Source organism: Dreissena polymorpha, chromosome 3, assembly GCF_020536995.1.
Source record: "Dreissena polymorpha isolate Duluth1 chromosome 3, UMN_Dpol_1.0, whole genome shotgun sequence".
Classification (NCBI taxonomy): Eukaryota; Metazoa; Mollusca; class Bivalvia; order Myida; family Dreissenidae; genus Dreissena; species Dreissena polymorpha.
Window position 1 is genome coordinate 110,537,886 of NC_068357.1, and position 12,425 is coordinate 110,550,310.

Below are 12,425 nucleotides of genomic sequence, written 5' to 3' on the forward strand. Positions count from 1 at the left end.
TAGCAGATGACCCTTATTGATTTTCAGGTCACTAGGTCAAAGGTCAAGGTCACAGTGACAAAAAACGTATTCACACAATGGCTGCCACTACAACTGACAGCCCATATGGGGGCATGCATGTTTTACAAACAGCCCTTGTTAGACTAGGTTCACTACGTTCGTTTATATATTAGCATGAGGTATATCAATAATGGGGTCAATTAGTGCGTTATTGAAAATGAAACATTACGATCAGTCAATATAATATTTATTCAAAAGAGGTACAAACAGGTAAATTGTAAGTTGTTGTTTCCACCAAAATCTCCAAATAGCAGGTAATCGGTCAAACGTATATTTTTTGTTGTTTACTTTTTGGGCCATTTTTAAGATACACACATGTATTTCCACTTTATTAAGTTTTTTTCTTATCATCAATAATAAAATCTCTAAGCAAAACATATATTGGTATATTATGTAACAGTGAAGTTTGCGAATATGATCTAATCTAGCAAACATTTTATCGGAAACTTAGCATGGAATAACAAAACCAGGTTCGGCACCAAAACAGAACTTTAGATCCCTAATTATGTATCGTGTTCTTATGCGACATAATAAAAACGTGGTCTCCAGGTGCATTGTGGTCTTCGTGATTCGGACTACGCCTCTTATTATCGAAACCCGACTGTATTCGAGCACCAATCACATAATCTAAGAAGCATAAACTATAAGAGCGACCGATGGTGGCGACTGCAAGAAGCATAAACTATAAGAGCGACCGATGGTGGCGACTGCCCGTATTTTAGTGGCAGATATCAGTCTAAGAAGCATAAACTATAAGAGCGACCGATGGTGGCGACTGCCCGTATTTTAGTGGCAGATATCAGTCGCATATTTAATAACATTACATATTCTTTTTTTATTTGTCACAAGAACAAAGTAAGAGTGTTTTTCTTAAACAAAAGTCAATGATAACGATTTATAGCGTCGGCAACATTTCTTTTGTACGTACACTAGTACTTGCCGATAAAAGAAACTAAAGAGTTGTTGTATTCTTGTAGATTGTCTTTTAAAAAACATCTTCCTTTAAAATTGACCCAATTAAAGAGAAGCTATTGGAAATACGTTGTTAAACAATTTAAAAATCACCACAAAAACACAATGTTAATAGTTGGCAAACATAAAATGCTGTATCACTCCCAAATATCAACGTAATCCTTATCATTATGCAATTTGAGGTAATTATAATTCAACAAATACACGTAAATCTGACAAATATTTACTCTGCGCTATTCACAATTGAAGAGATTAACCATAAATTATGTGGCATAATGACTCCATTATATGCGATCGAAATTTCGTATATCCACCTGTAAGTTCTATATTGTGTATTATGGTTTATAGGAAAATTTGGTTTCTCGTTAAATTTAGTTAATATTTAAGAGGCTTAAAAAATTAGAACTAAAATCCGAACTAAGCGCCCGGTTTGCCTTATAAACCGATTTAAGAAGGTAACAGTTGGCACCATTAATGTGTGTTGTAGGCGAGAAAAAATTTATTTATAACTGAGACATCATACATAGTGTTTACAAAACTAATTGGGTTATAACATCCTGCTATAATGGTAAGCCATGTGTTTGTTGCTAGTACTTTAACCGTGATTTCATGCGTGATTCAGATCTGTATGTTGGTTTTATGGTTTTCAATATCCGATAAAAATAGTTTTTATTTAGCTATGCCAATGTATTTTGACCAAAATAATTTTAATATATGTCGTATATCCACCTGTAAAGTCTGTATTGTGTATAATGGTTTATAGGAAAATTTGCTTTTTCGTTATAGTTCAGTTAATATTTAAGAGGCTTAAGAAATTAGAACTAAAATCCGAACTAAGCGCCCGGTTCGCCTTATTATCACGGGAGGGGAGAAGGAGTGGGCCCCACCATCCTGCTTTTCCATGGGGGGGGGGGGAGAAGGAGTGGTCTAACAACCTGCTATTTCACGGGGGGGGGGGGGGGGGGTCGAAGAAGTGGGCCGCAGCAACCTGAACCTGCTATTTTACGGAGGGAATGGGCGAGAAGTAGTTAGCCGCAGCAACCTGCTTTTTTACGGGGGTTACGGGGGGGGGGGGAAGGAGGTATGGGCAGCAGCAACCTGCTACTTCACGGGGATGGTAATGGGCCGAAGCAATCATCAATTTCAAAAGGGTGAGAGAAGGAGTGGGCCCCAGCAACCTGCTATTTCAGGGGTGGGGGTGGAGAGAAGGAGTGGGCCGCAGAAAACTGTTATTTCACGGGGGAAGGGAAGAGAAGCAGTGAGCCGCAGCAACCAGCTTTTTTACGGGGGAGGGGGAGAAGGAGTGGGTCAAAGCAACCTGCTTTTTCACGGGGTGGGGGATGAGTGGGCCGCAACAACCTGCTATTTTACGGGGGTGGGTGTGGTGAACAAGTGGCCACGGCAACCTGCTATTTCATTGGGGGCTGGGAAAAGGAAGGAGTGGGCCGTAGCAACCTGCAATTTCACGGGGGGGGGGAGAAGGAGTGGGGCCGCAGCAACCTGCAATTTCACAGGGGAGGAGGAGGAGTGTAAATTGGATTTTTGCTAAGAAGAAACGTCATTTAAACGAAAAATGTCATACAAGCGGAAAGTGTCGTCACTGATTAGCCTGTGTGGACTGCACAGGCTAATCTGGGACGACCCTTTACGCACATGCATTATTCCCATTTTCTCAGAACGCGACTCATATACATATAGAACGCCCTACCGGAACCAGCTTGCTCTGCTCCTTCTCTCTCTCTCTACCTTCAAAGCAAATCGAAACAATGAAAAAACAAAAAATCCACATGCATTACTACGACGGTGAGTGGACGCTTTATATTTTTCACAGACGTTTGCGAATACATTGTAGCAACTTAACGCGAAAAACATATTGGAAAGTCCATATTGCCATTGTGGAGTGATTGAACATACATATCGCTTTTTCGACATTTGCCCAGTTTATAATTAAAAAGAGCAATCATATTCACATTCTGTCCAGTTTCCAACCCTTAACTTTGCAACTTCTTCTCTTTTGTGTCAAAGACGGATCACACGAAAAAACAAAAACAAAAAAAAACACTGATATGTAAACAAACATGTTCATTCTTTCGTACACGAAATAATACATTTTAACATTACTCCAATATTCTCTACCAATTTGATGTCTTTTTATTACATAAAGCAAATTAATAATTATGATGTATGTAAACGTAAAATCTTTCCCTCGCTAGCTATATTATTATGTTACAGTGTTTGTATCATATCCTATATTATTTTCTTTTTCCTATACTGTGTATTTATATCTTCTTATATTCTACACTTTTTATAGTTTTGACATTTGTGTACGGTGTAGTTTCATGGTCATTTGTTTACACCTTATCAGCAGCACTTCCAACTGAAAGGAGAGAGACACTAGGGAAGCGGACAACGACAACGAGCGAGGCATGGTATTGTATTGCGCATGGGGGGTAGGGGGGGGGGGGTGGGGGGTTAGAGGGTAAGGGTAATGGTAAGGGTTAGGGGTCGAGTTTGGGTTAGGGTTAGCCTAAACCCTAACCTTAACCCTAACCCGACCCCTAATTCTAACCCTAACCTACCCATAACCCATGGTCTCCCCTATATCAGACCATGCTCGTTGTTGTTGTCCCCTCCCGAGACACTTGCAGTCCTAATGTTAATCATATTTTGTCCAAAGTAGTGTGTTTTTAATGTATTATATTGCTTAGATAATGTCTACGAATAGCTAAACTAATATTGTTTAAAACGAGAATGAATTCTTTTAAGAGCTCGAATAACATGTTTACACAATTCCAAAAGCATAACTTTAATTAGAAAACTGTACCGCAAATTGAAGTTTAATTTGCGGTCTCGCTGATAAGTCGTTGATAATATAATATAATATTTCCATATTCTTCTTTTAATATGGAAAGGAACAAACACTCGGCTATTGGTTGTTTATTATTGTTGGAATAATCCAGTACAACTTACAAAGGAGAAAAAAATCTTATTTAACTGAAATGGCTCATAAATTATACTTCTTATCTACAAAGAGGATTACGTTTGTCAAGTTCACAAAGCAGTTACAAAGTTAAATTTAAGGAATCCAAAATGTCTGTCAATCCGATCGCTTTATACTCGTTTTTTTTTTTCTAAAGTTCAATAACCACGTGTTTCACGTCTATTTGCGCGGGATAAATTGCAATAACCAGATCCCAAACGCTGCTTCGATGCTTTATACATGTTACAGCATTAACGTATTTCTATTGTCATTTCAGACCAATATCGACGCAGACAGACTAGCAGGTATGTGTTTGAAGTAGTGTAAATTACATCTCATTTGACACATTTAGGATCTGAAACAAATTTTCATTTCAAATTATATTATATTGAACTGGTTCGGTGTTTTTTTACCACATGTTATTCAACAAATGAGCAAAGAAAATTAGTATTTACTTAAACGACATAATAAACCCAAAGCGTAGGTTACACTGCGTGACGTCACTTTACTTTGAGACGCCATTTACAAAAACTAACTTTATTTGATTGGTCTGTCATACAAAATCTAATCAATGGCATCAGAAAGTTATATTTCACATGTTTAAGATAACCATATTTGTTAATGGTTTAATACATGGAAAATAAGGCATGGTATGCGAAAAAGTCGATACCGCTGCACTCTCTATCAGTAAAATAATACTGATGCACTTTGTTAGATAAGTCAATACCGATGCGCTAAATATTTTACAAGCCAATACCGAGGCACTATATAATTATGACGTAAACCAATACCGACTCTATATTAAATAGGCCAATAGAGACACGCTCTATAAGCGATACCGATGGCCTCTTTACTAGAATAGCCAAATCCGATGCATTCTATTTGAAATAATCCGACACCATTGTCCTGTATATGAAATAAGCATTAATGCACTTCATAATCATGAGATAAGCCAAAACAGACGCAATGTATATCAAATTAACAGACAGCAGATCGCTCTATACAATAATGTCATACACGAGATATATCAATATCGATGTACTCTATGAAGCCTATTGATGTACTCAGATTGTGATAAGCCTAAACTGATGCGACTATTACTATATAACCTTTGTGTGAAATTCGTTCCGACGAGTTAGTCATTCGTTAACTCGACATTATAAGTCGCTTAAAACATTTACACAGTCGCGGGAATGAGTAACTTTGTCGTTCTTATGATTACATAAAAACAGTTAAATGTCACTTAAGTATCACCGTACATGATACAGATGGCATGTACATGGCATGTACCAAAAACTTTTCTTTCAGAATACAAAGAAGTGTTTGCCATCTTCGACAAAGACAACGACGGTACGATCAACGTAAGCGAGCTCGGCAGGGCCCTCCGGTCTCTGGGTCAGAACCCCACGGAGAAAGAGGTGCAGGAGATGATTGAAGAGGTTGATGTCGACGGTATGGGATGAGGCCACGTGAAGGGTTAACTCTATTTATTTTATGCTTTCCGGTGGTTTATAGAGAGATATCAGTGAATTAAAACTGATAATTTCACTGTTTCAAACAGTGAAAATTAACAGTGAAAATTATTGATAATTTTCACTGTTTACTGTGAAATGACGTCATTTTTTAACGAAATAACGTTATTATCCCAGCGAAATTCTTTAGTTAAACTCTTTAACAATGTATAGAAACGGTGAAAAAAAGCATAAAATAAAAAGAAAATTTGTTGGATTCGGTGGAATATCGATTTCGATTCTGTCGTGATCATAGAATATATATATTATCAATCGTGTTTGGGCCACTCGTGAAAATTTTATTTTCTATCATCACTCGTGAATTTAAATCGATAATCAACCGAATCCAACAAATATCCTCTATGGGATTTATTCAACCAATAAGTGTTCATTCGGTTGTTTTAACATATTTATCAATGATAAATATAATGGTCCCCTTGTAGTTTTTGTGAGTATGTCTTTTTTTATTATTTACAACGCCGATCGTCTAAATGACAATCCTTGCTAAACCTACTACTATCACACATTATCATTAAAAGTAAGCACATATCATTTAAAACACATTTAAACAGACAACATTCTCTCTTCTGTCTTATTAAAAAGACCTTATGGTTGGATTTTGTTCTTTCGAAAATGACGATAATCGCTACGGATAGCTCAGTTGGTTGTACGCTGGATTACAATCCGGGGATTGCGGTTTCAATCCCAGACCCGGTCCAAATACTCTGGCATTGGCCATAACATCCCTTTTACGGCAATTTGTCCCCTTCTTCGGATTCAAGAAGGGCATTGCATAAAAATATGAGTCGCATTCTGAGAATACTGGGTATAATTCATGTGCGTAAACAGGCTAATCAGGGACGATAGTGTCCGCTTTTATATCATTTTTCATTTAAATGTCTCTTCTTAGCAAAAATCCAATTTAGGCGGAAAGTGTCGTCACTGATAAGCCTGTGCGCACAGGCTAATCTGGGACGACAGTTTACGCACATGCATTATGCCCAGTTTTCTCAGAACACTGCTCATATTCACCCAGATAAAGCGTGAGTTTGTAATCGGATCACCGTAATATGACTTAAATTACCGTAAGTTTTCGGACACTTAAATGGATTTTTTGTGTCCGAAAATTCAGAAATGAAAATTATAAAAAAATACAAGTGTTCGACACTTCTGAGACAAACCTTACAAGTTTTGAAAAATATTAAGACACACTAAAAAGATCGCATTCACGATACGAATATGCCATGTGTATATATATCGTGTTTTGTATATTTTTTTAGACAGACTTTGAACCGCGGTTTAAAGTCTTGAACCCGAGTTTAAGGAAATAATGTGCAAACGGCACTTTGAACCCGGGTTCAAAGTCTCTTAACTATATAGTTAACTGTTAAACCGTGGTTTAAGGCATTTAAAGTGCATTTCGCTTGCAATAGTCCGCAAACTTATTTACGGTAAAAACGGCAAAAACTCCAAATAAACAAATTCACCGACAAGCTTTCAAAAATTACTTTAAAGATCAGTGGACAGAATTATTCGCTGGTTCCTAATAGTAAGGGAATGTGCAAGAAACACCACCGAACATGCATGACATACTTATGTTATTAGAATCGGACCGTTTTTTCACCATTTCATAAAGATTATTAATAAGACGACATATAATTGATATTAAAGGGGCCTTTTCACAGATTTTGGCATTTTTTAACTTATTCATTAAATGCTTTATATTGATAAATGTAAACATTGGATCGTAAAAGTAAAAAATCAAGAATAAAATTTAAAAAAGGAAAAGAACATTGCCCGGAGCAGGTTTCGAACCAGTGACCCCTGGAGTCCTGCCAGAGTCCTGAAGTAAAAACGCTTTAACCTACTGAGCTATTCCGCCGAGTACACATTTTTGACGTATTTTATACCTTATATAAGCAATCTTCGTAGTTGCACAAAATTTAACGGCAAAAACAGAACTCTCCAAATTATTCAATCGTTTCGCGTTGCAACGCTTTATAATTTTTAGGTTTTAAAATCGTCAAAAGATGCATATAATGGCTATATAAGAGCATGGTAAATGTTCAGTATTACTGTTTCCTCACAAATATCATAACTAAAACGAAAATGTGCGAATCTGAAACAACTTTTTTCAATTTTGTCAATTTACCAAAGCGTGAAAAGATCCCTTTAAATACCACACCCTTGTTCAAAATAAAGCGAACATACCACCTATTCGTTTCGAAATATATTTGATATTAATCCCGTGTATATCCATATAGCTGCAACTTATAACCCCTATCCTTACGGCGAATAGCCGCTATATCCGCTGTCATGTGACCGTTTTGCTGCTTTTTTCTACATATATTACTTTCCAATTATTGACGTTGTTAAATATTGAAGGCTGCTTTACAAGGACTAAGATCTTATTTGAAGATTATGTTGGCATAATGTACTGATGTTGTAACTAATTGAACACACCGATAATAAATTGTCCCGGTTTCTATGATTACAGCCGCTATTGCTATGACCATTATCCCCCTTTGCTATGATCGAAGGCCTCAATCGCTATGACTATTATTGGATTTTGTATACATAATATTCGCTGTTTGGTGAACTAATAGCCGCTGTTTCAATGATTGACGGTCCTTATTGCTGCGACTTCCAGCCGCTGTTCATAAGACTAATAAACGATTCAGTAATTAGTTATCGCCTCTGTATGTATAACCAATAGCCATTGTTTCTCTCATTAGTATGCGCCGTTGCTATGACTGATAGCCGCTGTTGCTAAGAATAATAAGCATCGCGGATGTTGCAACGGTTACTAGTCGCAATTGCAGTGACAACTTTACGTCTATTATATGGCAAACAACAGCTATTGATACAATTGATAACATCTTGTGTCATGCTCAAAAGACACTGTTGATGTAAAAGATAACCGCTATTGCCACATCTTAAAGTCATTGTTGCCATGACTTCAGGAAGCGGATGTATAGAGTTTGATGAGTTCTGCAATATGATGGAGAAAAAGCGCGAGGACGCAGGCGACCCGGAAGAGGAAATGAGGGAGGCTTTCAAGGTGTTCGACAAGGATGGCAGGTAGTGATACATTGAGTAACAATTATATCGGGCGCTTATACCTTCGTCATTAATTTGCAAGCAAACTATTATTTATTCTAAGTTTTTCGTGTGTTTGTTCGTTAATTCATTCATGACATCATATATTAATTCATTAATTTATTCCGTAAATTAATTAATAATTTATGGACACACTGTTTCCAATGCAATCACAAGAAGATTGTGTTTGTGCTAATGGTCAGTGGTTATGATGGCGATATCAAACCTATCTGATTAGGATAGAACATTTTGACCTATTTTTATTTCATCCTTTTTTGTATTTATGATGTAAAAATAATTCTGATTGGATGACTGAAACCCATTCTTAATTGATGATTATGACGCCCTATCGCTTGTGATTTGATTATGATGTAAACTGCTTCTGATTGGTTGGTGATGTTTTCAGCGGAACAATCAGCGCAGAGGAACTCCGGTTCGTGATGGCCAACCTGGGAGAAAAGCTTTCCGATGCGGACATCGACGACATGATGAAGGCAGCAGACACAGACGGGGACGGAGAAATCAATTACCAAGGTATGTCGTTATTTGACCTAATGTCATTGGACTGTTCTGTATCAAAGAATAGTTCGATTTAAGACGTAACAACTTCAAATTTTAAGGAGAGCGACGGTCTCTTAACACACGAAACGGTTGATACACGCAATTTTAAATACAAACTTGATTGGTTTTGGTCTTATCAATGTAAAACTTTCCTTTCCTTCTTCTCTAACTCACCCTTCGTAATAATCGTCAGCTTTTGTTGCAGTCATTTTATTTTTATTTTCAGAATTCTGCGCCATGATGAGTTCACAATAGCTAAAAGGGATTGTACGTTTCCATTTGGTAGTTATTTATACACATTTCTGCGTTTCATGCATTTTAATTGTGGCTTTATTTAAGTCATTAATAATATACATTTAATCGTGTTCAATCATTTTATCACACACATTGTTAAGTAACGATTTCTTATTTGTAAAAATGCAATACATTCACGAGAGAATAAATTTAATTTAAACAAAAGGTTTTCGTTTACGAAACGGCACAAACACCTTGTTAATTGAAAATGATAAGTTGCATATTGGTTATATTAATTAGCGGGATTATCTGCCTGCGCCTGTATGATAATGAAAAGTCCTGGTGTGTTTGTTTCGTTTATATTTTTGTCGTTTTCAAAAGTATTTAAGTCCCATCATGGAAGTTTCTAAAAAATACTTCAAACTTCCTAGGTTAGATTGTTTACAGGTGATTGGTTCACATACCTAGGCCATTAACTGACCACTGCCCTAACTGAAACAAAATTATATGGGAAAACCCGTAGAAAGGTTTTCATAAAGCATCCTCACACATGTTCCATTGCGGGATGGTTATCGAACCCGCAATCCTCGGAGCTATTGAGCTATTGACATTTACATTCTCTTGTGTTCTGATGGAAACGGCATTTCATCTTGCTTTCTTCTCAATGCTCATACTTCTTCTTACATGAACAATGCTGTGTTCTTTTTAATTATTCCTTTTTAATATAGATGCAAAAGCTTTTGTTTTGCATGTCAGTTAATTTCTTTCATAGAATGGACATATTTCTTTGTTTTTACTCGCGATAAATTACCAAGTCGACCTTTCAGAGCATTGTTATAAGTTGCAGTTCGCCGAAATTATTCTGATTAATCTGAGTCATCTCTATAAGCATTAATTACTAGTACGTTATCATTTAACTCGTAAAACACGTGAACGAACAAACCCAATTATGAATACAGACTGAATATATGCCTAAAAAATTCCCACGCATCAGGTTAATGTGGGCGAGCTATACATTACGGTCAGTGACAGATAATGTTGGCAAGTTACCCATAACGGTCAGTGTCAAGTTATTGTTGGCGAGCTATGCATAATGGTCAGTGTCGGGGGTAAGTGTTAGCGAGCTAAGCATAACGGTCATTGTCGGGAAAGTGTTGACGAGTTATGCATTACTGTAAATGCCCGGTTAATATTGCTGAGCCATGCATAAGGGTCAGTGTCGGGAGGTGTTGGCGAGCTATGCAGGACTGTCAATGTCATGTTAATGTCTGCGAGCTATGCATAACGGTCAGTGTAAATTTAATGTTGTGAGGTATGCCTTACAGTAAGTTTCATGTTAGTGTTTCCGAGCTCTGCATACTTTTCAGTGTTAGTTTAATGTTGGCGAGCTATGCACAACGGTCAAGTCCGTGTTGGGGAGATGTGCATAACGGTCAATGTCTGATTAGTGTTGGCGAGTTATTCATAACGGTTAATGTTTCAGAGCTATGAATGGTAAGTTTTGACCAGCTATACAACTGTACACGGAACAAATATACAAGTTTGACTTAAAAAGTGCAGATTATGGGAGGCAATGTGGTCTTTTCTGGTTTTATACTGCTTTTGCGTCTTTTCTAGTTTTGTTGTAAGAATGTTTCATATAGAAATGTTCTTGTTAAGAATAAACTAATTGATTACATTAATAAAAAAATCATTATATTTTTGAATTACAAATCAAACATAAAATCATAAGCAAAAGTAAAATGAGTTAAATGCGAATCAAAACACATTGTAATGTGAATGTGCATCTTTATTCGAATTTATTAAAGCCGTAGGTAAAATAATAGTTTTTTAAGTCGTAAACACAGACGGACGGATAGCGAATAACAAAGCCAGGTGGCTAGAGGAAATATTATATCTTATTTAATTTTGTTTCCAATTTATTAAAATCAAATGCTTCAAGAAAACCACGTGTTTTACGCATGGGTAACGTTAAAGTCGACTTGCGTGCAATTCATGGGGGAGCACGTGTATTAGCCAGCAACAAAGACGCATTGATAATATTGCAACGCCAAGATTTAAGAATGAATAAAGATGTCATTATTATCCCAAGAATGATGAAATTAAACGTTTGTTTTTTAAGTTAAATGGATTTATTTCTTAAATTAAATTGCAATGACAAACTTTTTGCTATCAATCGATGACTAAAAAATGAATGATTTTTTTTTTCTCCAAAAGAGCGTGGGAATTAAACGGTTTTTGTGTGTCGTGCATCTATGTGCACATGACAGTCAAACGGAACCCCGTTAACATGATCATTTAATGTGTTTCATTTGTTTCTGCATTTCCACTTGTTCCAAAATAGACGAATTGCGCCCAATTAAGATACACAAATATCTCAAATAGGGAAAATGTCACCGATAGAAATATTTCAGGGGTCCCCTTCTTCTGCATTGTGGGTTACTAAACTCAAAACTATTCGCCGTGCACAATTTAATTTTATTTTGCTATACGCCGTACACATCAGGTTCTATTTGCCGTACACAACGAAGTGTATATTTTAGCCAAACATTTGCATACAAACTAGATTTTTGGGCTGAAACTTGCAAAAACCGATTGTTTTTATAATTCTACTTGCACACCATTGAAAAATTCGGCAAAATTAGCATACTTTCCTCGGACAAAAGGAAAAAAGATGTCCGAATGAACTTAACTTTCGGTACCAGATAGCTGATGATTGATCTATTTCAACACTCGAATGTATTTATAAAGTCCAACTACTTACGATAAAAGTTTGCTATGTCCACTATTAATTTGTCACACAGTTCTTGGAAAACGTTCGCGATAAAAATGGTACAACTTATTCTTTTCAAGAGCACTGCCTCTTGCGTGATGTTTACTTTCGCTTCGCTGGTCATCTATTTCCGGTGGTGATGATAGACGGTGAGTAAGTTCTACTCCCGACCGCGGTGAGTAAACATATCTCAGTAAGCATATAAAGATCTTTACAATTTCAGGCTGAGTTTCAA

The 12,425-nt window shown here is 36.6% G+C and overlaps 1 protein-coding gene across 2 annotated transcripts; it reads left to right on the forward strand.

Annotated features, from left to right (window-relative positions):
• The first annotated feature begins 1,521 nt into the window (after positions 1–1,521).
• LOC127871004 (calmodulin-beta-like) lies at positions 1,522–9,612 on the forward strand. Of its 2 annotated transcripts, XM_052413608.1 has the most exons (6): positions 1,522–1,600; positions 4,290–4,317; positions 5,321–5,464; positions 8,487–8,604; positions 9,029–9,156; positions 9,410–9,612. In XM_052413608.1, the coding sequence occupies exons 1-6, from the start codon at positions 1,598–1,600 to the stop codon at positions 9,436–9,438; spliced, it is 450 nt and encodes a 149-aa protein (XP_052269568.1). In that variant the 5' UTR covers positions 1,522–1,597; the 3' UTR covers positions 9,439–9,612. The 2 variants fall into 2 exon arrangements, with proteins under 2 accessions (XP_052269568.1, XP_052269567.1); XM_052413607.1 differs by lacking the exons at positions 1,522–1,600; positions 4,290–4,317 and having other exon boundaries at positions 5,281–5,464.
• Positions 9,613–12,425: the final 2,813 nt, after the last annotated feature.